Here is a 23,137-nt window from a genome sequence, read left to right as displayed (position 1 = left end):
ATGACAACTTTATATGCATAGCTTTGCACTGTTAAGGTCATGAAAACAGCCCAGTTATTCAAGTATGACATTAGCAATTACTTCACAAGTCGATTGAATAGTTATGCCCCCATGGGAATATATTATCTTTTATAATAAAAGGATCCCTGACTCTCTTTTTCACCATACTAGATGACCCGTTGCGCCAATGGCGCAAAGGGCGAGAGGGAGCCAAGTATTGTGAGAATATTCAGAAATGTAAGTCTTTACTGCTGGTACATAGATGTGATATGCAAATAAAGTAGATAGGAAGAGGGACATTACATAGATGGTATGACGCAATGAACAACAACTACAGGTTAAGGTAGCTTCTCATAGATTTTCGTACTGCTGCATCGATTTCATGAATGAATTTGTTCAATAGCCAAGAGACTGCAGTTCTTGAGAGGTATTGTGCTGCTTCTTGTGCACCTTTTCTTGTAGAACAGAAAATGAGTGCAGACTTCCCTCTTGAATGTTGCAACAGTATAGCTGCCTACATTCAACAATGATTAAAACAATTTATGATTTTGTATCATTGGAACAAATCAGGAAGCATGCCTTTTGTAAGTTTTAGGTGATCCCAAAAGTTCTATCAAGATGGTTGGGGAAAAACAAAGCAATTTTTTTTTGCAAAAGTATGCACTGTTTTATGTTTGAGCTCTGAAAACTTCATAGTCTGCAGCATCTTCACCTGAATGCATAAAATAACTGAAATGGTAAGGAAACATATTTATAATGCAAGCCCTTACTACTCAAGTTATTTACTTTTCTTTTGTCATGTATTTTCTTTTAGCTTCAGACTGTCATTTTTGTAATAATGTATTCCGATGGCATATACAGATGCGCAACGAAACTTGCTAATCCAAACAGAAGGAAACAGAAAACAGAGAAGCAAGCAAACAAAGTCTCAGCCTGATTGTTTTGTAGAGGCCCAAATTTGCATGATTCTGAATAGATGACACTGTAAACAGACTATAAAAGCCATCATTCTATACCATAACCGAATGACTAACAACAAACATCTCTAACAGCATCTTGCCATAAAGGAGGATAAAGGAGGAAAAAGTAGAATGCAGGAGCCTTAGTGTGAGACTTTTTCATGTATGTGTGTGTAATAATTTGTGCAAGAACAGAACATCACTCTATATGCAATATGATTTAAGAGTGAAACATACGATTATTTTCTACTGGACCATCCAAATGTGGTTTCAACTCGACATGAGAAAAAGCATGTCGGAACTGAAATATACATATACAAAACAAAAAAGTCAAGCAAGAATTTGGCTGGCCTAAGGCCACGATAGCATTCACTCACGTTGGTATGCAGTGTCGGTGGAGCGAAATGTGTCAATGCCACGATGACATTCACATGTCCACCGTCATACCTCCCCAACTCCACCTGTTGCGCCGCCATTAGATCCAGTTGAATCAAGCAAGAAGCCGCACTAGTTGATCCTATGCTCGGGAAAATACATTTGCATCAGTGAATGTCATTTTGTGACACACTCTTTTTCTTTATCGTAAGAAGGGCCACCCTGCGATTTCCATTGGAAGAGACCATCTGGTTCAACCTAGTACAAAAATACTGCATGCATAGGATAACTCGAGGTCATTAGTAACGCTAAAGCACTATAGATCAACAACGTAGAAGAAACAAAATTAATTGCTCAGTGTTATATTACAACATTTAAATTATCCGCTTCCTTTCACCCTATATACGTTTGTAAGCAGTATTGCAGCATAAAGAGAAGTATCCTTCGGCCCATGCAAAATACTCCCTCCGTTTCTAAATATAAGTCTTTTTAGATATTCCACTAGTGGACTATATAAGGATGTATATAGACATACTTTAGAATATAGATTCACTCATTTTGCTCCGTATGTAGACTATTAGTGAAATCTCTTAAAAGACTTATATTTAGGAACGGAGGGAGTATAAGTGAATACAGAATCTGCTTTGCAGCAGAAGATTATTCAGTTATCACCTCAGCCCACCTTGGACGCAACTGCAATTTGAAACAACAATTCCTTGAGGTATTTTTCATGTCGTGGAATATGCATCAGCCGATGATGTGAGTCTATTATGCGAGTTGCCACAATAAAATAGTGAAGTACTCAAAATTAAATATCCTATAGAGGGCTATTGTAAAAGACTGGATTGCTGTTACTAAAGTACTCGATGTCCACACTCATCCCATACCTATGTCGGGATGGTAAACAGAATAAGTATAGGATTACTCAAGTAATTTACTACTTGCTCTAGCGCCTACTGTGTAAAAGATAGCAGTTTTTCATGTAAATCAGGACAACAACTGCAGCTATTTTTTTTAATGTATTTTAGTATGACTGAAGAAAATGTTCACCATAGTATTAGATCCTTCCCGCCTCCTACTCCAGCATAACACACCTCCTTGTAATTAATCCTCAGCCAATGTATAGCAGCAGATTCACAACTCGAGCATGCCACTCTTCAAAGATAAGAATCACATCCTACCTCAGAGCCTGTTGTAACCAACACTAGATGGTGTCCATCGGCTGCTGGTCTCTGTCTTCTTCAGGTGCAAGCAACAAGCCAACGTGTGAGGCCACACCCTATTCTTTCCCCTGCTGGTCGCTTGCCCAATTCTTCCTCCTGATGGGCTGGAGAGGAGGGAGACTATATGCGGAAGGAAGATCTTACCCATGTCGTTGCCGCCATGTTCCTAGTTCGCCAGATAATGAGGGAGCAGAGGCCGCACGGCCTCGCTTCAGGCCACCAGGAGCGAAGGAACCCTAGCGGCGCCGCACGAGAGAGAGAGAGAGAGAGGGGTGTGGATCGAGATGAGGAGAAAGGGGATTGAGTGAGGTGCCCTCTGTAATATTAGGTTCAGAGACAAAAATTCAAGGGTTGGGGCGCGCTAAAAGTTTTCGACTGCGTGCGCGAAAAGTTTTCGACCACGCGCGCAGGCCCGTTTACTACCCGCTGTTGGTCGGCAATATTTTCTGACCGATCGCTGGATGGGAATATGATCTTTCCCGACCGACCGTTCGATAGCAACGACTTATGTATTCCCGACCGACCATCTCTCAGCGTACAAATGTTTTCCCAATCGATCCTTACTTAAAAAAAATTCCAATGAACTGTCGGTCGGCGAAAATGACTTTTGCCAACAAACGCAGTAGGGAATAGAGTGTCGTGGTGTAGTGACTTTGCAGGAAAATGGATGTTTGGACTAGTCCACGGATTGATGGTGTATCGCATTGGATGGTAAAATGTGTCCAAACTGCTCGGTCTGGACTGCGAGCGGTTCGACGTACAAGCGGCGCTGCTCATCTCCGAGTATTCTTCATCGCAATTCATTTGGACGCGGACATGGAGGTGAGCAAATGGGAACCCGCACATTGTTCGCCACATTGCATAGAGCGGGGAATCTGACGTACTACAATTCGGGCCAGGAGATGCTCGGCATCTTCCATGATGGCAACGAAGGAGGAGCAGTCTGTGAGGACATGCAGGTGGAAGACTCGGATCCCATGCAATCCGATAACTACCAGCAACAACAGTCGTACACCTAGACTGCCACGCAACAGCCCTACACCCGGTCCAGCGTGGGCACACAGCAACAACAAACATTGGGCCGCCAGACAGCAACAACCGGATGCGCAGGAGCAGGAGGAGGGGAAGGGGACGACAAGGAGATGATCCGACTGATATAGTACACAATCCAAAGAAGAAGGACAGAGGAGAAAGCTTCAACTTGCAGGAGGACGAGTTGTTGTGCGATGCATGGTTGGTTGCCCATTAGCCATGTTGTGTGATGCATGGTTGGTTGCCCATTGGCCACGACCGTCTCCATCACGAAGCAAAAGGGCACAACCTTTTGGAACAACATTCACATATGGTCCCATGAACACAAGCATTTTGTGATGTACTACGACGTGGGTATCCGTAACCGTGAATGTAAGTCCCTCCGTCATCGATGGTACACCATCAACGAGACTGTGTCCAAGTATTACGGGCACTTGAAGCATCTCATCGCAGGCGACTTAGAGGTGCACAAATCACCCAGCAAGTAAGTTGATCACTAGTCGGACATGCATTATTTTGTTGCTCACTAGCCGGATATGCTTAGTTTTGCTGCTCACTAGCCCGACGCATTGTTTTCCTGCTCACTAGCCGGATATGCTAGATTTGTTGCTCACTAGCTAGATATGCTAGTTTTGTTGCTGGCTAGCCGTACATGTATTGATTTGATGCTCGCTATCGGATATGATTAGTTTTGGTGCTCACTAGACGGGAATGAATTGTTCTGTAGCCTTCTCGTGCTTGTTTGGTGTACAAGAAGTTCAACAGGAAAAGCTTCACCGTCATGCATTGTTGGTTGAAGTTGAATGGCAATAAAGGTGAAACATTTTCATAGCCAAGAGCGCCTCCCAAGCAACCTTGAAGAAACCGGTGACCCTACCAACCCAATCCAAGAACCGATGAAGAAGGCTAGAAGAAAATTACAGCGGGGGGGGGGGGGGGGGGAATGGTAGGAGAGGGCGAAGCGAGAAGGTGCAACAACCAAGCTCACGAAGAGGTTCAAGGACATCTTGGCGAAGTAGGACGAGGCCTGCCAAGCGGTCGGACCTCAAGGAGGAGGAAAAGGAGGAGAGGTTCAAATTATTGATGGAGACGACGAACAAGAGGCTCAAGCTCAAAAAGCGGCATACCATGATCGAAGACAGGAAGGCCACGATCTAGGGAAAGAAGAAGAAGATCGCCGCCAATGCCGAGGGAGGCAAGAAGTTAACCTTGAATTTGTACTCCTTGGAGTCGACGCAAGAATAATCATGCAATTTGTCCGCTACCAAATGTTGCAGCGGCAGGAAAATAAGTTGGCAACGGCGAAGAGTGAGGACGACAAGGAGATGGACGCCGATGTGGTCTTCACGGTGGCGACGACGAGACCTTGATCGGGGAGCGGAGAATTGGAGTTGCCTGTTCGGTAGGGCAAAAATTGTACGGACTACTGCAGTGATGTTATTTTCGATTGGGGATTGTAAAAAGGGAAATGCTTGCAGCCGGAGCGCCTGCCGAATCTTTCGGCCGGTCGCTCGCGGCCCGCGCGCCTCGCAGGCAGCCATGCAACATTTATTTCGCTCAGATTTGCTGCAACCATGTATAAAATTGATACAAACGTTTGTCATTTTGCTACATTTTGTGCATTCAAAAAGCTACATCCACGCTTGGTTGCAACTCGAGTTTGTTGGATTTTTGCTACAACCGTCGTTTGACTTTTGCTACAACCGTCGTTTGACTTTTGCTACAACCGTGTTAATTTTTGCTACAATCGGCATCATTTTTTGTTGCAACCGTTCACTAAAAAAGTTGCATACACGTTCACGTAGATATCTGCTACAACAGGCGTTTGACTTTTACTACCACGCATCATCAATTTCGTTTTTTGTTACAATCGCGTAGATTTTTTTTTTTGCTACAATTATTTTTTTGTTGCAACCGTTGACAAAAATTGCTGCATCGTGCCGAAATTTGCTGCATCAAGAAAAAGATATTGCATGAATAGATGTAACGGTACGTCCCGCAGATCTGATGATCACGCTGCTACCGGCGCAAGCATTCGCGCCGACGTGTAGTACTGCCCTCGTAAAGACTAAGCATACTTGCCTTCTTTCGGTTGTGATCGTACATGGGCATGCAATCCAACGTTGATGTGATCCCTGTGCTGTGTGGTTCAGACTTAATTTGAATTTAAAATTTTGCCCTTTAATAACTACATATATAATCTTTTCGTTTTAAAATTCTTGTCTTAGATTTATCTAAATATAAATGTATCTAGTCATGTTATAGTTATATCCATTTCTGAACAAACCTAAGACAAAAAAAATTGAGACGAAGGGAGTATAATACATGATAGTAATAGTATTGAATGGCGTCCTTCCACATTAATTTCCAGTATGTAGTACTCTCACAAAACAAATTGGTCCTTACTGGGAGAAAAATTTGGGCTTGAGAATCCTTACAAAATTTGGTTAAAATTAGATAATACTGGTAGTATAATCCAACGAAAAACTTGGCAAAGTAGGTCTAGAACACAGGTCCTAATACTCCATCCGTTTTAAATATAAGTCTTTTAAGAGGTTTCATTAAAAGGTTTACATACGGATGTATATAAACATACTTTAAAATATAGATTCATTCATTTTGCTTCGTATGTAGCCTCTAGTGAAATCTCTAAAAAAAAGACTTATATTTAGGAACCTAGGGAGTAATTTATATGGAGATCCAATCCAACAAAAAGCGTGAAATGCAGATGAGGAACGCTATATATGACAGACGTCTCAAGCGAGAGCTTAGCAGATCGGGCATGCATGGCGATCAGAGTCAGAGCGGCACGACGAGCCGCGCCGGGTCGAGGTACGGGTAGCGGCTAAGCGCGGCGCGCTTCATGTCCTCCAGGCCGTGTTCGTACCCGCGCCGCTCACGCTCCGCCAGCGCGCGCGCGTGCTCCCTGCTGGACCCCCAGAACCACGTCGCCGCCGCCGCCCTCTCCGCGTCCACCTTGGTCGCGGCGAGCTCCGTCTTCGCCTTGTGCAGCTCCGCCCGCAGCGCGTCCGCCTCGGCGGCCTCGCGCTCCCGCGCCATCAGCTTCCTGTCCAGCTCCTCCCGGAGCCCACGCACCGCCGCCGCCGCGATCCCCGCGTCCGCCTTGGCCTCGGCGAGCAGGGCCTTCGCCTTGCGCAGCTCCGCCCGCAGCGCGTCCGCCTCGGCGGTGTCGCGCTCCCGCGCCTTCATGTTTTTGCACAGCTCCTCCCGCTCCGGCGCCGCCCTCCCCGCGCCTGCCTTGGTCTCGTCGAGCTCGGCCTTCGCCTTGCGCAGCTCCGCCCGCAGCGCGTCCGCCTCGGTCTCCCGCGCCTTCAGCTTCCTATCAAACTCCACCCGGAGCGCGTCCGTCTTGCGCTCGCGCGCCCTCAGCTTCTCCTCCAGCTCCAGAGCGTAACCCAGCGAGAAGGCCACCTCGTTCGCCGTCTGTGCACCCCCACCATGACATATCGATCGATCAACCCAGAACAACAAATCATGTAAGCATGATAACGCACACGGCAAGGAGCTCCTCACCTGGAGCAGCGACACGTAGGTTTTGGCGACGACGTCGGACGGCTTGGACGCGGCGAGCTCGCGCTCCCGCGACGGCGTCACGGTGCCCTGCAACAGCCGCCTCGCCGCCTTCCAGTCACCATCTTTGCCTGTCGTGGTCGGCGACTTGCAGGGGGCGAAGAAGCCCGGCGGGCAAGAGGGGTACGACGCCGAGCTCTCGCCGTCCGCACGGTCCTCCCCCGGTTTCCTCTTCTTCCCAAGCGACGGCGCACGAGGAGAAGGAGGCACCTTGCAGTCCGGCTCGCTCTTCACCGACACCTTCCCTGCTGCCGACGCGCACGCGGCTTCTTTCATGGCGGCATGAACAGGCGCGACTGCAAATTACAGATCAGTACAATCCAAACGAAACATCCTGAATTCTACAATGCCGGAGGGATCACCTTTAGGAGTTGGCGGCGGAGATGGCAGTGGCAGTGGCACCCCGATGATCTTAGCTGCGGCCATGTTGCGGTGGTTGAGATACGCGAAGAGATCTATCGGGGAACTCCCTCGAGCACGCAGCAGGCTGTCCGCCACGGCCTTCTCCTGCACGGTGAGCGATGGGTCGAAGGTGGAGGACCGGGAAGGCTCCCCCCACTCCACCGGGCACGGCCACGGCGCCGACGACTCCAAGAAGAAGAAATCCTCCTTCCACCCCTTGATAAACTTGGCCCGGATCCGGACGAAGAGCAGGCCGTTGGCGTCCTTGCCACGGAGGGTGTAGAAGCCGTGCGGCGGGAACGTGCAGAGCGCGAAGAAGTGCCGGAACACGGCGAGCGACGGCTCCACGCCGGCGGAGTGGGAGAGCACGACGAAGCCCGCCATGGCGCGCCAGCCGTTGGGCGAGAGCTGGCCCGGGGCGAGCCCGAAGTGGTTGAGCACCGCGGCGAAGAAGGGGTGGAGGGGCAGGCGCATCCCGGCGTCCAGCGAGTCGAGGTACACGCAGACGGACCCGGGCGGCGGCGTCGAGCACGAGGAGCGGTCGCCGGCGAGGACCGGGGCGAAGCCGTCGGGGATGGAGTAATTCTTGCAGAGGATCTTCAGGGCTCCTCGCTTGCGCAGCCGCGAGGTGACCCGCTCGGCCGAGACGTCGTCGTCGCCTCCGTCGGCGTCGCTGGCGCGGGGAGCCCTGTCGTGGGTGGGTTCGTCGAGGAGGGCGTCCGGCGACCAGGATGCCGAGGTCCAGGAGGAGGATGCCATGGCGGCTGGGGTTTCTGCTGCGGCGCTTGTAGTGGGGGATGGGTGTGGCTGCGGATCAAGACGGCAAGAAAGAAAGTGGAGTCTTCATTTTTCGTCGTCGTGCGCAAAAGCAAAGGGTTTTAGGGCAATCCGTGTGCCTGCTGATTCCCCCCTAAGTTTATAAATTTCTTTCATTCTCTATGACTGCTTGTTTAATTTGCTACTCGAAGCACAGCCTAAAATTTGCAAAACAAATACTCGGAGTACATTGACAAGAATAAAAGAACTTCAATTTTGTTCATATTTTTCTTAAAGCAAGGCAAACTTGCATGTTCTTTGTGATATGCAACCATATTTTCGTTAAAGGATGACGCTTCTATGCCATCCGATCGGATGGCTTAGGGAATCCTCCACAGGAGGCGGGTTCTTGAGGGAAAAGAAGTGTGGTCTAATACAAAGGCTAAAAAGTTAGAGTAAAAAATAGATGTCTCAAGCTACTTTTTATCATGAGGCATCTATATAAGAGCTTGCTTGGGGATCAGATCATTCAACTAAAGTTGACGGGCTGGATGGCTCTGAGAAGGAAGTGTCTAGCCGCGGGTTGCATGAAAATTTAGAAAAGGTTAGTTGAGTCATTTCCCCTATCTCAACTCTTCAAACTCTTCAATCTCAAATCAGTTGTCGGGCTGGATGGCATTGAGAAAGGAGCGGCTAGGTGTCGTTGCCTGCAAATTTGTAAGGGATAGTCGATTTCTTCTCCTCTTATCTTAATCATTGTATTTCCAATCATTCAAGTAAACTTGTCGAGCATGATGGCTTTGAAAAACGAGTGCTAGCCACCGGTTGCATGAAAATTTGTAAGAGACAGTCGGTTTCTCCCTCTCCTATCTGAAATGCTTCATTTTCATCCTCCAATTCATACATATTGTTTCTCTTCTTCCTCTCACCTCGCATTGATCTACTCTCGAGCCTAAGAGCATCTCCAACAGGCGCTCAAAAATTGCTCCGCGCGTTAAAAGATCTGTTTTTTGGACGCCGGACTGCTCCAGCACACTGCGCGCGTTAAAAAAAATTGGGCGCGCGCTCAAAAACGCTATCGCGCGCAGCATATTTGGTGCGTCAGCTTTCGCGCGCAGCAAACTCTGAGCGGCTGCAGATGGGACCGCTGGATCGGACTGGGTTGGGCGCCGCACTAGCGCGCGTCTGTTGGACATGCTCCGGTCCCCGCGCTTCAAAAGTGCTACAGTGGCGCGCTAAAAAATTTATTGGACGCGGATTTTTTACGCTGCGGTTGGAGATGCTCTAAGTAAACTGCCTTTTGAGAAACTATTGGCCTCTACCAAAATTTCAAATGAGCAAAAACATTTATTTATCAAAACAACCAGCTCAAGTTAGAAACATATCAGATGCGCATATGTTGCTTGTGTCAACATATGTACACAATGCACGTTTTTGCCACAAGTTCGTCAACCCATGTAATTATAAATTGTTAGTGGCCAAAATAGATGTTGACTTCATTTATATTATCCACCTTAGAGCATCTATAACTGGACCCTTCATATCCTTCTCAAACGTTCGGGCAAGCTGCTGGATCATTGACCTTCATGATATTTTGACCCACCCGGGCCTCTCAAACCGGCCTCAAATGCGACCGACATCCGTCATATCGAGTCTAGATATGAGGCGGATATGGACGTCTGGATACGCCTGCCACGTTGGCCTGACGGCATGGACCCATGCGGAATCGTCCAGAAATTTGGCGGTCCGATGGACGCCTCCCCCGTCGTCATAGTGTGAACGCCGCGTGGCGCCACACTAGCGGGCCGCGTAATCATAGCCTAGCTATTTATGCCAAGTATCGGCACCCAAACCCTACCCCTCTACATTTTCCTCCTCCCGTTTGCCGCTGCCGCCACTATACGATCCAGCATCCTCATTGGCTCGTCGAGTAGGTCCGAATCCGGAGGGCTGCGGAGCTAACTCTAGATCCATAGGAACATTTGGTGGAGGATAAAGAGGAGGAGGAGCAGGAGCCTGCGGAGGAGATGCCGCCGGCGCTAGGTGTGGGGGAGGAGCAGCAGGCGCCGACGGAGGAGGAGGCGTCGCTGATGGAGGAGGAGTGGGTCTGCGGGAGGAGGAGCAGGTCATCCTGAACTCCATCCGCTCGGAGTCGGCTGCGGAGGCTAGACATCTTCATTGGCAGGAGATGGACGCGACATGGGTTGTGGCGGATGCGGCGGACAAGGATTAGCTAGAGGCCATCTCCGATGACGGAGACTAGGATAATATGTAGTATGTTGGATTTCTTTTGCATGCTTTTAATGGATCGAGGAGATCAAATACGAGAGAGTTGGATGTGCATGAACATATTTGAGGGGTGATCAGTCAGTGCCAGTATACAGCCCGGACGTGTCCGCGGACATTTTAGGGCCCATATTTATAAACCGTGGTTGTAGATGCTCTTATGTTTTGAATGGAGGGAGTGTAAAAATAACAATCCATGCATGTACCTTGTGAGCAGAAGCATATACTCCCCTGTTCTTAAATATAAATCTTTTTAAAGATTTTATTAGAGGAGTACATACGAAACAAAATAAGTGAATCTATAACCTAAAGCATGTCTATATATATTTCGTATGTAGTCTCCTAATAAAACCTTAAAAAAAACTTATATTAAGGAATGGAGGGAGTAGGTGTGAAGTTTTGTTATAAATTGCTCCCTCCTTTCCAAATGATGAGGCCGCGTACGTTTTGCCTTATGCCAAACTTTGTTAAGTTTGACCAAGATTAGAAAAATTATATGAACATTTACAATACCAAATAAATATTAATATATCCATCATGAATATGTATTCATAATGTACTTTGAGGGAGAACTAGACCCGATTTATCTACCACTTAATGGGTGATCCTTAGAAGTAAATGAATTTTGGAAAAGCCTTGGTGATTTTGTTGGATCACGAGAATTGAATAATAAACAATATGCAGGGACAAATTTCTTCACAAGCAAACTTGCTGAAGGGATTCTAATTAAGAGTTTTTAACATGAATGTGATGCAATGTTGCTCCACTTTCATTCACACCTTCTATTCTAGATGAGTTTCTTCACGTCAAAGAATTTCGGCTTTTGTTTGTTTTTCACCTAAGTGCACGTGCAAAAAAGATGGTTTACTTTTTATGCCTATTCCCTCCGTTTTTAAATATAAGTCTTCTTAATTTTTTTATTACAGACTACTATGTTCGTAAATATAAGTATTTCTACAGATTTCCTTAGGAAACTACATACGAAGTAAAATGACTGAATCTACACATAAAGTATGTCTATATACATTCGTATGTAGTTTTTTAATAAACATCTAAAAAGTTTATATTTAGGAACTCAAAGAGTACATACGAAGCAAAAAAGGTGATTTGTTTTTTATACATACTTTCTTTGTTCTTAAATATAAATATTTTTAGTCTGTAATGAAATCCCTAAAAAACTTATATTTAGAAATAAAGGAACTACTCCCTCCGTCCGAAAATACTTGTCCCAAAAATAAATATAATTGATGTATCTATAACTAAAATAAGTCTAGATACATTCATCTCTAGGACAAGTATTTTTCGGATGGAGGAATATAATATTTATTTATTTTTTGCACAAAACCGATTGAGTTGTGTTTTTCTAGAGTGAATTTTAGGTGCCAGCGCTTAAATTAAAAGTAAATGTTTCCCTAGGAAATATTTCCAGTGACGCAAACAAAAATCAGATGCATTTTCGCACAAACTGTGCCTAGGGTTTGCTGTCCGACCTGTTGAGTGTGTGTGTGCGTGTGTCTGTGAGCAGCAATGACAACAATCAGAGAGTCCGTCTTCCTAAAAGAGAAGGTACAGTAGCAGTGCACAGGGGCTGGGCGGTCGACACGTAGCCTGGAGGACCCACGCGGTCCAGGTCGGTTGGTGCTGCCGGTCAGTCCATGCTTTGGCGACCCACGACAATGGACTTTGCACAGAAATGGAAATGAGCATTCTGTCTGTTCTCTGGTCTCTGCACCTGGGTACTACTGTACTGGGCAAGCTCTGACCTGCCTACGCCAGGGGTGGGTTGGTTCCCGTACGTAGTACATCCTACAAGAGTGGCGGAGGATTGGTCTACTGTCCAATGATCTGGACGAGAACAGCAAAACCATATTACCATACCATACAAGTGCCGTAGTATTGAAATGTGTGCTCGGTGTGCTGTGCTCTGGTGGGAGTGGGATGGAGGGGAGGGTTGTGGAAGTGGAGTGGTCGAAATGAAATGGAACGCAATGAGAGAGAGAGAGAGGGAGAGAAGCAGGGAGGGGGAGGGGGGGGTCTGCAGGTGGGAGACGCAATGGGAGGCCGACACGCGCCCCCTGGCCTCCGTCCTCCGGTCTGAGCATGAGCCTGACACGGCAGCCCCATCCATCCGTCACCGTGCTGCTCTTTTCCCATTCTCGTCGCCGCCTGGTCTCCTGCTCTTGACCGAAAGACCACACGCAACGCACCATCCATCCATCCATCCTGCGCGTTGTGTGCTGCTCCGTTTTGAATTCTTTTCAAAATCCGTCCGTTCGTCGGCATGCTATACTTCATGGCACCGCCAGAGCAGAGCAGAGCAGAGCATTGCGATTAAGATTAGGATTATTAATCAGGGGATACATGCTCGATGGCACCAGCGGAGTACGCACCATAGTAGATTTGAGATTGAGAGGTTGCCTAACGGTGATTAAGACAAATAAGTGGCTTATATGAACGAGATCATAATTGGGGATGTAGCTCAAATGGTAGAGCGCCCGCTTTGCATGCGGGAGGCACGGGGTTCGATCCCCCGCATCTCCATTCCCTTTTTTTTTAACTTTTTTTCTTCTGATTTATCTGCTGGGCCTTTTTGTTAAGCAATTCCTTTCATGGGCCTGCAATTAGTCATGAATGATGATGCATGGGGAAAGCATAAATGTTTCTTCACCTTTAAAAGACATGACATTTTTGTAATGTTTGAACATTTCTTATTAAACTTGGAACATTTTTTTTAAACTACACTCTTTTAACATAAGCGTGGTCACGTGGTACAAACCCTATGTCACCGTGCCAACCCCGCACATCCATGGTGTGGTCGCAAACATCCTTCAACAGCAGCTGATCCCCTCGCCGTAGCAGCTCCCCCGCCGAAATTCGAGGAGGGCCGGTGCGTTCAGGTCCGGCACAAACGCACATGACACACCTGGGCCGAACAAGAACGCGTATCGCACGTCATCATTTCTCCTCCAACACTGCGATGTACAACATGATGACTCAACCAACAACTCCCTTCACCGCCAGCACACCACGTACCGCCTACACTAAGTAAGCTTATGTACTAGACAGAAGGAGACATATACAATCATAATCAACTACACATCGTAATAGACCATATATATTAGAGCAACTCCTACCGGTCTACCCAAACGGACGAAAAGCAGACTCCTGTCCGTCCAGGTTATGATTTGGGTCGGCAGCGTGTCCAACACGCTGATCCATATTTGTCCGCCTGACCGGCTAGCCATCGGGTTTTGAACAAATATAATTATTTTGCATATTTTGCATATTTTGCAACAACAAATGATATAGCACAATTTTATAATCAAAATAAAATATATCAAAGTTTTACACGTCCAATAAAAATTGTTTTGTCTACAAAATACACCTATTAATTGTGAACATGATCCCGCATATGCTCAACCAAATCATCTTGCAACTGAATATGAGTTTTTAAATCACGCATTTTATGATAAAGTTGGGTGAACTGTGCAAACGATACCGCTTCTCCGCCATGCTCACGCACCACATTGTCACCCTGAAATTCAAACCCTTGATTGCCTAGACATTCCGAGCGCTCATCCTCTACGATCATATTGTGCATGACCACACAAGCAGTCATCACTTCCCACAACTTCTAGGTGCTCCAAGGTCTAGCAGGATACCGAACTATGCCCCATCAAGATTGCAGAACACCAAAGGCACGCTCGACATCCTTTCTAGCACTCTCTTGCTCTTGACCAAATCTTTTTCTCTTCTCTCCGATCGGGTTGGAGATTGTCTTCACAATAGTGGTCCACTGTGGATAGATTCCGTCAGCTAGATAGTATCCTTTGTTGTAGTTGGGATCGTTGATGTTAACATTGGCCGGCGGGCTGTTGCCTTCGGTAAGCCTTAGAAACACCGACGATCAATGAAGCACGTTGATATCATTGTGCGATCCGACACTGCCAAAGAAAGAATGTCAGATCGAGAGATCTTGAGATGCCACGACCTCAAGTATGACAGTGCAAGCCTTGACATGGCCCTTGTACTGGCTTTGCCAAGCAAAAGGGTGGTTCTTCCATACCCAATGCATGGAGTCTACACTGCCAAGCATCCATGGGAAGCCCCGTCTCGCATTGGTCGCCAGCAAGCGGGCTGTGTGTGCAGCAGTTGGCTCTCTCAAATACTCAGGGCCAGACACTGCAATCACGGCCTTGCAGAATCTGTATAACGGCTCTAGGCATGTAGACTCACTCATACAGACGTACTCATCGATAAGATCATCGGGTACTCCATAAGCAAGCATTCGGATAGCAACAGTGCATTTTGATAAGATGAGAAGCCAATCCTTCCAATGTCATCCTCTTTGCACTTGAAGTGGTTATCATATCCGACCACCCATCTCGAATCCGGTTGAAACATGCCTAGCCATACGGAAACGACGCCGGAATTTCTAATGTTTGAAGAGTGGATTGTTTGTGTCAAAGTAGTCCTTCCATAGAAGGAAATGGCCACTCTCTCCGTTACGATTCATGGAGAACATCTGAAACATCTGCACAACCGCGGACAGAACACGTGGAGGAACTTGAACTCTTGGTCCTCGATGTCAGCACGATACATGGCGAACATCCGAAACATCTACACAATCGCGGACAAAACATGTCGGCAAAGTACACGACGGCGTGACGAACTAGGGCCGTCGAACAATGTCCATACCTGACCCTCGACATTGGCGCTGCTTTCTGGGCGAGGAGCGACCTCCTCGACGATCCCATGCCACTTGTTGCAGGCTGTCTGGATCGTCGACCAGTGGTTCAACATGGCCTTCTCGCCGTGGTCTATGTGGATGTTGGTGAAGTCGGGGTTGACCAGTTTGCGTTTGTCGAATGTCGTTTTAATTCTCCTCTAGTACGTGGCGGTGTTCTGATTCACGCCGGTGATCGGGTCGATGCTGACGGTCTTCCATGCTTCCGCAAGGCACTCGTCTTCCTTTGACATCCACTTAACGCATGGTTCGGCTGGCTTGGCGTTCGTCGCCCGCTTTTCTTCCCTCCCTTCTTCTTCGACATTGGTTCTGGTTCCACCTCCGCCAGCTCTTCCTCTCCCTCCTCCTCTTCGACGTTGTCGAGCTTGTCGTCAGTGTCGCCGATGGTGTCCATTGTTTCATCATGCACGTCGTACTCCGGGTGCGACGCGGCATGACATAGCTGCTCATGATGATCTCATCCATGTCGGCGTTGGTGTAGTTATTAAACTGCACCGACGAAGTGGGCGCGAATAGAAGAACACCACGGCGCAGAGATGGTGCAGGCGAGGCTACCAACTAGTATGTCGATGACGAGTGGCTATACTGGGTGTTGAGGCCGGCGTTGAACGTGGGTGAGGGAGTACGCGGGTCGTGGCAGAAGCCGGCGGGGGGAAGAACGCTGCGGCGTGCCCTGCGGGAAGGTGGTGTTGGGATTGAAGCCGCCATGCACGTCACCGCCGGAGTAGCCAGGTGAGGACTCGTACCCCCAGGGCGGCATCAGCGGTGACAGGTTGGTTGGCGATGCAACGCCGTGGCGACCCCTCCATGTGGTCTGCTGGTTGCGGTCGAGCGGATTCATCATCCCCGCGCGGGACGCCTCTTCTTGATCGACCATCGCCGCCGCTACCACGTCCCTGATCTTCTTGGTGTCGAGCCTCCTACGCCGGTCTGTTGTGACCGCCTCCCACCGTGTGACTTTTGCCCTCCACTCGGCGCCCAAAACGCCCGCCAGCCTAGGCATCGGCTTCCTTTGCTTCGGTTGGCTGGAATCGGCAGTGATGGCGTGGCGAGGGAAGGTGTACTTCTTCTTCAGTGGCATGGAAGGAGCGGGAGAAGAATGACGGGAGGAGACGGGGAAGTGGAAGGAAAGGGAGGAGGAAAGGGGAGAAAACGGCGAGAATAGGCCCGGCTGCCGCCGAAAGAGCAGGTCCGCATGGCTTTTCGCTTCAACCGGCGCTCCAAGGTGTCCCCCGGGGGGATGGGTTCGGCTCGGCTTCGCCGGATGTTAATTTGGCCCAAACCGGCCCTAAACGAGGAGTTGGGACGTGACTGGGCCGATTTTTCACCGTCGGCACTAAAAAAGGCGTCCTGGGGGCCGTGGGGGGGGTGTGGAGATGCTCTTACAACGCACCGAGGAAAACATGCACGCGCCCTGCATTTTACAGGCGGTGTCAGCTGGAACAAACCGCATGAATCTTTTTTCTTGTTTCTTCAATACTTCCTTTGTAAAAAATAAGAGCGTAATAGTAATCTAAACACTTTTATATTTTTCTACACTATACATCATCTAGATGTAAGATAATTACCTCACATCTAATATGATGTCATTCTAATGTGGCGCCTTCCGTTGACATATTTTTTAGGCAAACTCACGAAAGCTTTATTAGAGCATCTCCAGCCTCGTCCCCAACATGCCCCCCACGCTCCTTTGTTATCGCCAGCGCTAAAAAATGAACCTTGTTCTCCACCGATTTGGGCCGAAATTGGCGCCGGCAGACCTAGGCCGAACCCAACGCACTGGGGGCGCCGGGCTAAAGAAATTTGACACGGAAACAAAACGCGCCAAATTCTCCCCACGTGGACCCGCCGAGTCAACGAGACCAGGCGCTCGCGAACCATCGTCGTCCTCATCGCCTTGGCTCCCGCGTCGGTCCAATGCCGCGGATACCAAGTCTTGGCGATGGAATAATGGTGAACCCGCCGCACGTCCGCCGTTCCTGCCACGCGTTCGCACCACTCCCGCCCTCCCCTTGGCTATAAAAGCCAAGCCACACACTAGTCTCTGCTTCTTTCTCTCTCACTCGCCGGAGAAACCCCGCCGCCATGAGGAGCAGTTGGCCTCCACCAACGGCTTCCCGGGGACAGGGGCACCACAAACTACAACGACCGAGAGGCGTGGTGGGGCGTCCCCGGGCACACTCTCCACGCCGTCCTTGAACACATCGAGGGCAGGAACAACCCGTCACTGGAGCACCCAACGATCTCCTTCTCGCGCCGGAGTGGGGGCTCGGCGGGGTCGGCCTCGTGGATGCGTCGCCACATGGCGTCAGGAGCGTCGTCCTCATCCTCGGGCTCCCGTTCCTCCGACACGACGCTGCTCTTAATAGAATGAGCCAATTTGAATTGGAAGAAAAAATGTTTTATTGTCTCATCATGCTGACAAAAAACACAATGCATATTTTCATGCCAATTCCTCTTAATAAGGTTATCCTTAATAAGGGCCAGTTCTTTTGGTTGCTTTTAGAATAAGCTGAAATAAGCTATACCCTACCTAGCTTATTTTAGAAGACCAATCAAATTTATTCTTTTAGAAGCAAACTAATGAAGACTTGATTACTAGGCTTCTAGAAATATATATTTAGTTGGGCTTCTAAAATAAGCTGGGTAGGGGGCAGCTTATTCTGGAAGCCCAAAAAATCTACAAAAGAACTGGGCCTAAGAATGACTCCACGTCGAAGATATCATGCAAAGATTTTATTCTTAAGTGGTATCTTCATCATCGAGATCTTCTTGTTATTATCAACTGGCACACCAAACTAGAGTAAGGCTCTATACATAGACTCCACTGAGAATTGTCCATTCCCATGTGGGTTCCAACGAAATATATCGGACCCATCTAATAAATGTACCATGGACAACTTCTGAAGCAAGATATTCCACGATTAGAGTCTGGGTCCAAACGTCACATTTGACGGAAATGATTCCAAAACCGTGGCAATGGTATCACCTTTGTGACGCACGATGTTGTATAGAGCTAGAAATTGTTATCGGGTTGTAGCATTGTCTATCCACTTATCCTTCGAGAATCTAATTTCTGAACTGTCCTTTATCGAGAAAGATACATAGCAGAAGAAATATTTCTTTGTAGCCATCAGACCCGCTCAAAAGTGAGAATCACGAGGCTTCCAATATACTTGGGATAATGCCTTGAAACCCACATATTTTCTCCTTAGGAGGCTTTGTCATACATCATTGTCTGTCAGTAACCTAAACAACCATTTGGCGAGGAGGGCCCTATTCTTAGCCTCGAGGTCATGTATGCCCAACCCGCCTTGGTCTTTGGGACATCAAACAACATCTCATTTGGCCAATCGATATTTCTTTCTCTTGCTATCTCCTTGCTAAAAGAATCTTGATCGGAAGTAATCCAATCTATGTAATACTCCTTTTTGCAATTGAAAGAAGAAAATCATATATAGTATCATATTACTTAGTACTGAATGAGCTCAATGGTAGAGGGGTTAATTGATTAGTTCTCATCCTTGATGACTCGGATATTGAACTTCTCCAAGACGAAGACGGTGATGAGGAAGATAATATGTTGAAATTACGGATTTGAATAGTTTACAAAAATTGTGAGGTTTTAAAACTCTAGTTACGTTGATGCGAAATCGAAATTGAAATGCAGTTTACATGCACATAAATAAAAGAGGTCAAATTATAAAGTTATGGTTTTAACGAATCTAAGTTTGCATACTCGCTCTACATCATTTAAAAAGTTATAAAGGGCGTTGAAAATGAGTTTTAAAGCGACACCGGATTTGCAAAAAGAAAGCACAAGAGCATAAGGCAAGGACATACTCCATAATTGGGAGGGTGATTCCGTGATTGCCGAGTTGTGAGTGTGCTCCATTTTACTAGAAAGATCCACAAAGTTATCTCAAAATGCCGGTTTAGTCTCCTCCATAGATGTTCATAAGAGTAGGGTATATGTCTATGTATTCATTGATGTAAGTGTGCGTGCGTGTATGTGAGGTACTCCCTCCGTCTCGGTCAATAAGCCATCTTACGAAAACCAAATAATCCGAAAACACTTAGGCAGGATGCATTAACTTTCACCTCGTTTCTTGGTTTTTGACATGAATGAAGGAATCAACCAATAAAAGACGTGGGCATGCATGTTTTTAATGACTTGAGACTAACTAGCACAACATGCATTGGTCAAATCATTTCATGCAATGATATTAATTAGCAAATCAGCATTGATTTCTCTCGTTTTCCTCTTTGTCTTGATCACGGTGCACAATCTAAGATGACTTATACACCGAGACGGAGGGAGTACTCATCATGCTTAACATCACGTGTGTGTATGGCCGGACAAATTCACCATATTAAATCCTTTTTGTTAATTTGGCGATGGACATACACATCCTATCAGTGACGGTAAGGGTCGGGTCAATACAGATGGTTCTTTCGAGTGAGCGGAGTCAAACGATCCTACCGCCAATCTGTGTCGCGGTAAGATGTGCATACCTAGAAAAAAGGATTAGATCCCAAAATAATTCGCAAACGATCAGATCAGATCGAGCTAAATTAATGTAAAAAAGGCCAAAAATCGTCCTATATGAGCATCAACAAACGTACAACATCGCAAAGAACAACACATATGCACCAACAAACGAACCTCCCTTGTCAATTGTGACCTGAGCTTGGAACAAGAAAATCACATAGCAACGGGTGCTACACTGCAATGTTGTACTAGTATCTCACAAAACTGCAGCTACAGAAGGTTTGTTTGTGATCTTCGTTTAGCCATCCAGAGAATGTTTTAAATTCCAGAAAACCGATCACCGGGCAACCTCTCAGGCGGCACGACCAGCCGGAGCGTGGTGACCTCTCCAGCGCTTGTATCCCTCCAGCGCGTCCTCCGCGCTCTGCCGCACGTGCTCCTCGGAGGCCAGGAGCTGCTGCACCGCCGCCGCCTTGGCGCTCTCCAGCTCCGCCTCCACTGCGGTCAGCTTGGCCTTCGCCTTCACCAGCTCCGTCTCCGCTGCGCGCTTCGCCGCGGTGAGCTCGGCCCTGGCCTGCACCAGCTCCGCTTCCGCTGATCGCTTTGTAGCGGCGAGCTCGGCCTTTGTCTTGTCCAGCTCCTCCCAAGCCGCAGTGCGCTCGGCCTTCGTCTTGACCGCCTCCGCCCGAGCCGCAGCGAGCTCGGCTTTCGTCTTCACCCCCTCCGCGTCCACCGCGCGCTTTGCCGCGGCGAGCTCTGCTTTGGTCTTCTCCAGCTCTGCTCCCGCCGCGGCGACATCGGACCTAGCCTTCTCCCGCTCCGCGTCCGCCGCCAGCTTTGCCGAGGCGAGCTCCTTCTTCGCCCCCTCCAGTTGCTCTCGCAGAGTCGCGGCGTCGCGGTCCCTGCCCACCAGCTTCTCCTCCAGCTCGATCACGTAGTTCGCGGCCTGAACACGAACAGCATGATCGTTTGGATTTGGACTCCCGACAAGCACCTGCTGACGGAACAATTTCCCATTGTATTTCCTTGCAATACCTGCCAAATCGATGCGTCGTCGGTAGGCTCGTTCGCGCCGAACCCGCGCTCCAGTGCAGCCTCCCAGTCTGCGGTGTGTCCGTCGTTCCTGCTGGGGTAGTGGTGTGGCGGTGGCGAGTGCACACTGTGCAGCACTGAAAGAGGCAGAACCTCTTCTATGCCGTTGGCTTCCTCCCAGGTCCTCTTCTTCGCCGACGCTTGCGCGGCCAACTTCTTCGCCGGCACAGTCTTCATCATGTCATGGACGGAGGGATCCATACCTAGACAGCAATAGCACACACACAACACCAAGTCAGCAACTTTAGAGCTCGATGAAACAGGGGAATCAGAGGATTTTCCATGTTCAGACTTCAGATACCTTTGGAACAGCAAGCTGAAGAAGGCGGCGGCGGCGGGGATGCTGTTGCTATCATGGGCATGGCGGCACAAAGGTTGGTGTCGCAGAGACGGCAGCGCCTCCCTGAGCACTTAGCAGGGAGCAGGTTCCGGAGATCAACGGGGCCGCCACCATGAGCACTTATCAGCTTCACCGCCGATTTGGTTTCCTCAACGGTGAGCTTCAGGTTTTTGGAGCAGCGGTTGGATGGCTCGCCCCACTCCACGGCGCAATTCCACGGCTCCGGCGACGAGAGGAAGAAGAAGTCGTGTTTCCAGCCGTCGATGGATTTGGAAGCCGCGCTCGGCATCCCCGTGAAGCGCAAGCTGAAGTTGTCCCGCCTGCATCGGAAAAAGTACCACCCTTTCCTGTGCTTGCGGTCGAATGCGTACAGGGTGAAGAAGCGCAGGAACACCGCGAGCGACGGAGGCACGCCGGCGGAGCGGCAGATCGCGAGGAAGCCCGCCATGAAGCGCCACCCGTTGGGCGTGAGCTGGGCCGGCGCGATGCCGAAGTGGGAGAGGGCCTCGCGGAAGAAGCCGTGCAGCGGGACGGGCATCCCGGCCTCCAGCGAGCGCGCGTACACGCAGATGGACCCCGGCGGCGGCGTAGAGTTCGCGCGCAGGTCGCCGGCGGGGTGCCCGGTGAACTCTTGGGGCACGCCGTACTTCTTGCAGAGCGCGTCGACCTTGTCCTGGGTGTCCAGGATCGAGGAGAAGACCTCGGGGACCGTAGACCTCGTGGGCATGGCAGCGTAGGCAGCGAGGAACTCGGCTGCGGGGACGAGACCGCGTTCCGGGTTGACGGAGGGGGAGGAAGCCATGGTGCTCCTGCCAGCCGGCGGCGGCGCTTCCCTTGTTGGCTGCCTTTTGCTTCTTCTTTTGAGTGATTCCTCTTTTCCTTCCTTCCTTCCCTGTCCGCAGGTGCAATGGCCCTTTTGTACTCTTTCTTGGGCCAACACACTTTCAGCCTTGAGGCCTCTTTGGGCTCTGTTTGCTGGTCTCCAAAAATAGGAGTGAGACACAATGTTTTTTTTTCATTTTCTCTCACTTGCTTCCCACAACATCTCCAGCCGCGCCCCCAACAGCCTCCCCCCCCCCCACTCCGACCCTTTTTTGTCGCCGGCGCTAAAAAATCCGCCCAGTCGCTCCCCAGGACCTTGTTTTTCACCGGTTGAGCCCATTTTTTGGGCCGGTGATCCCAGGCCAAACCAAGCGCGCTCGGGGCACTTGGGGGCTCCGACGGAAAGAAAATTGGCATTTGGGACATCACTGGCATGCGAGAAACGACTTCCCCCACCAGATTCGCCCTCGCGGGCCACAGGACGCCTCGCCGCCCTGCTGATCCCTGTGCCGCCCACCTGCCCACACCTCTTGCCCCGCCACTAGAAAAGGCCATCCCCCCAGTTTCGCGGAAGCCTCCGTCCCGCTCTCCTGGGCGAGCTTTCCAGGCCACACAGGCGGGTATATCGATGGCTTCCCATCCACCACGCCTGCCAGGTGTTCGACGATTTGCCTGTTCGGCCATGGACCTAGACGACGATGACGCATTCACGACTCTGATGGAGGAGGAAGCCGAGGACGACACCGCCGACGAAGAGGACCTCATGATCCTCGCCACGTTGGTCGGCCTGTTCGCAAATGATGCCAAGCCATTGCGAGGTGGCTCGGCGCCGGGCCACCGCAAGAGCAAACAAAGACATCGAATGGAGGGCTATTGCATGCTTTGCGCTAACTACTTCACCGACGCTCCTCTGCGCGGCGAGAAAGTATTTCGGCGCCGTTATCGGATGGTTTGGAAACTCTTCCTCGGCATTGTGAATGCCATTCGGGAGTTCGACAACCATTTCATTTGGAAGAAGGA

At 49.1% G+C, this 23,137-nt stretch overlaps 2 protein-coding genes and 1 non-coding gene across 3 annotated transcripts; 1 reads left to right on the top strand and 2 right to left on the bottom strand.

Annotated features, from left to right (window-relative positions):
* Positions 1-6,388: 6,388 nt before the first annotated feature.
* On the bottom strand, positions 6,389-8,412 carry LOC123408254. Its single transcript, XM_045101404.1, has 3 exons — positions 7,543-8,412; positions 7,124-7,476; positions 6,389-7,033 (listed from the first exon to the last, which is right to left on the bottom strand). Exons 1-3 carry the CDS (start codon positions 8,339-8,341, stop codon positions 6,389-6,391), a joined length of 1,797 nt encoding a protein of 598 aa, XP_044957339.1. The 5' UTR covers positions 8,342-8,412.
* A 4,680-nt stretch (positions 8,413-13,092) lies between these two features.
* TRNAA-UGC lies at positions 13,093-13,165 on the top strand. The gene has a single exon. It is a non-coding gene; the product is annotated as a tRNA-Ala (tRNA).
* A 6,855-nt stretch (positions 13,166-20,020) lies between these two features.
* On the bottom strand, positions 20,021-22,165 carry LOC123411334. Its single transcript, XM_045104267.1, has 3 exons — positions 21,257-22,165; positions 20,899-21,158; positions 20,021-20,809 (listed from the first exon to the last, which is right to left on the bottom strand). The coding sequence occupies exons 1-3, from the start codon at positions 22,095-22,097 to the stop codon at positions 20,216-20,218; spliced, it is 1,695 nt and encodes a 564-aa protein (XP_044960202.1). The 5' UTR covers positions 22,098-22,165; the 3' UTR covers positions 20,021-20,215.
* Between the last annotated feature and the right edge of the window lie 972 nt (positions 22,166-23,137).

The sequence above is a fragment of the Hordeum vulgare genome, chromosome 7H (genome assembly GCF_904849725.1).
Source record: "Hordeum vulgare subsp. vulgare chromosome 7H, MorexV3_pseudomolecules_assembly, whole genome shotgun sequence".
In the NCBI taxonomy this organism is placed as follows: Eukaryota; Viridiplantae; Streptophyta; class Magnoliopsida; order Poales; family Poaceae; genus Hordeum; species Hordeum vulgare.
Note: the sequence above shows the minus strand (reverse complement) of the source record. Positions and strands in the feature narration are given on the sequence as shown.

Bases quoted from the DNA above. Each gene is read 5' to 3' on its own strand.
- LOC123408254 (XM_045101404.1), bottom strand. From the start codon at position 8,341: ATGGCATCCTCCTCCTGGACCTCGGCATCCTGGTCGCCGGACGCCCTC. The intron at 7,477-7,542 runs GTGATCCCTCCG...TGTAATTTGCAG, and splicing joins TCCGCCGCCAACTCCTAAAG to TCGCGCCTGTTCATGCCGCC. The intron at 7,034-7,123 runs GTGAGGAGCTCC...GGGGGTGCACAG, and splicing joins CCTACGTGTCGCTGCTCCAG to ACGGCGAACGAGGTGGCCTT.
- LOC123411334 (XM_045104267.1), bottom strand. From the start codon at position 22,097: ATGGCTTCCTCCCCCTCCGTCAACCCGGAACGCGGTCTCGTCCCCGCA. The intron at 21,159-21,256 runs GTATCTGAAGTC...ATTGCTGTCTAG, and splicing joins TTCAGCTTGCTGTTCCAAAG to GTATGGATCCCTCCGTCCAT. The intron at 20,810-20,898 runs GTATTGCAAGGA...GTTCGTGTTCAG, and splicing joins ACGACGCATCGATTTGGCAG to GCCGCGAACTACGTGATCGA.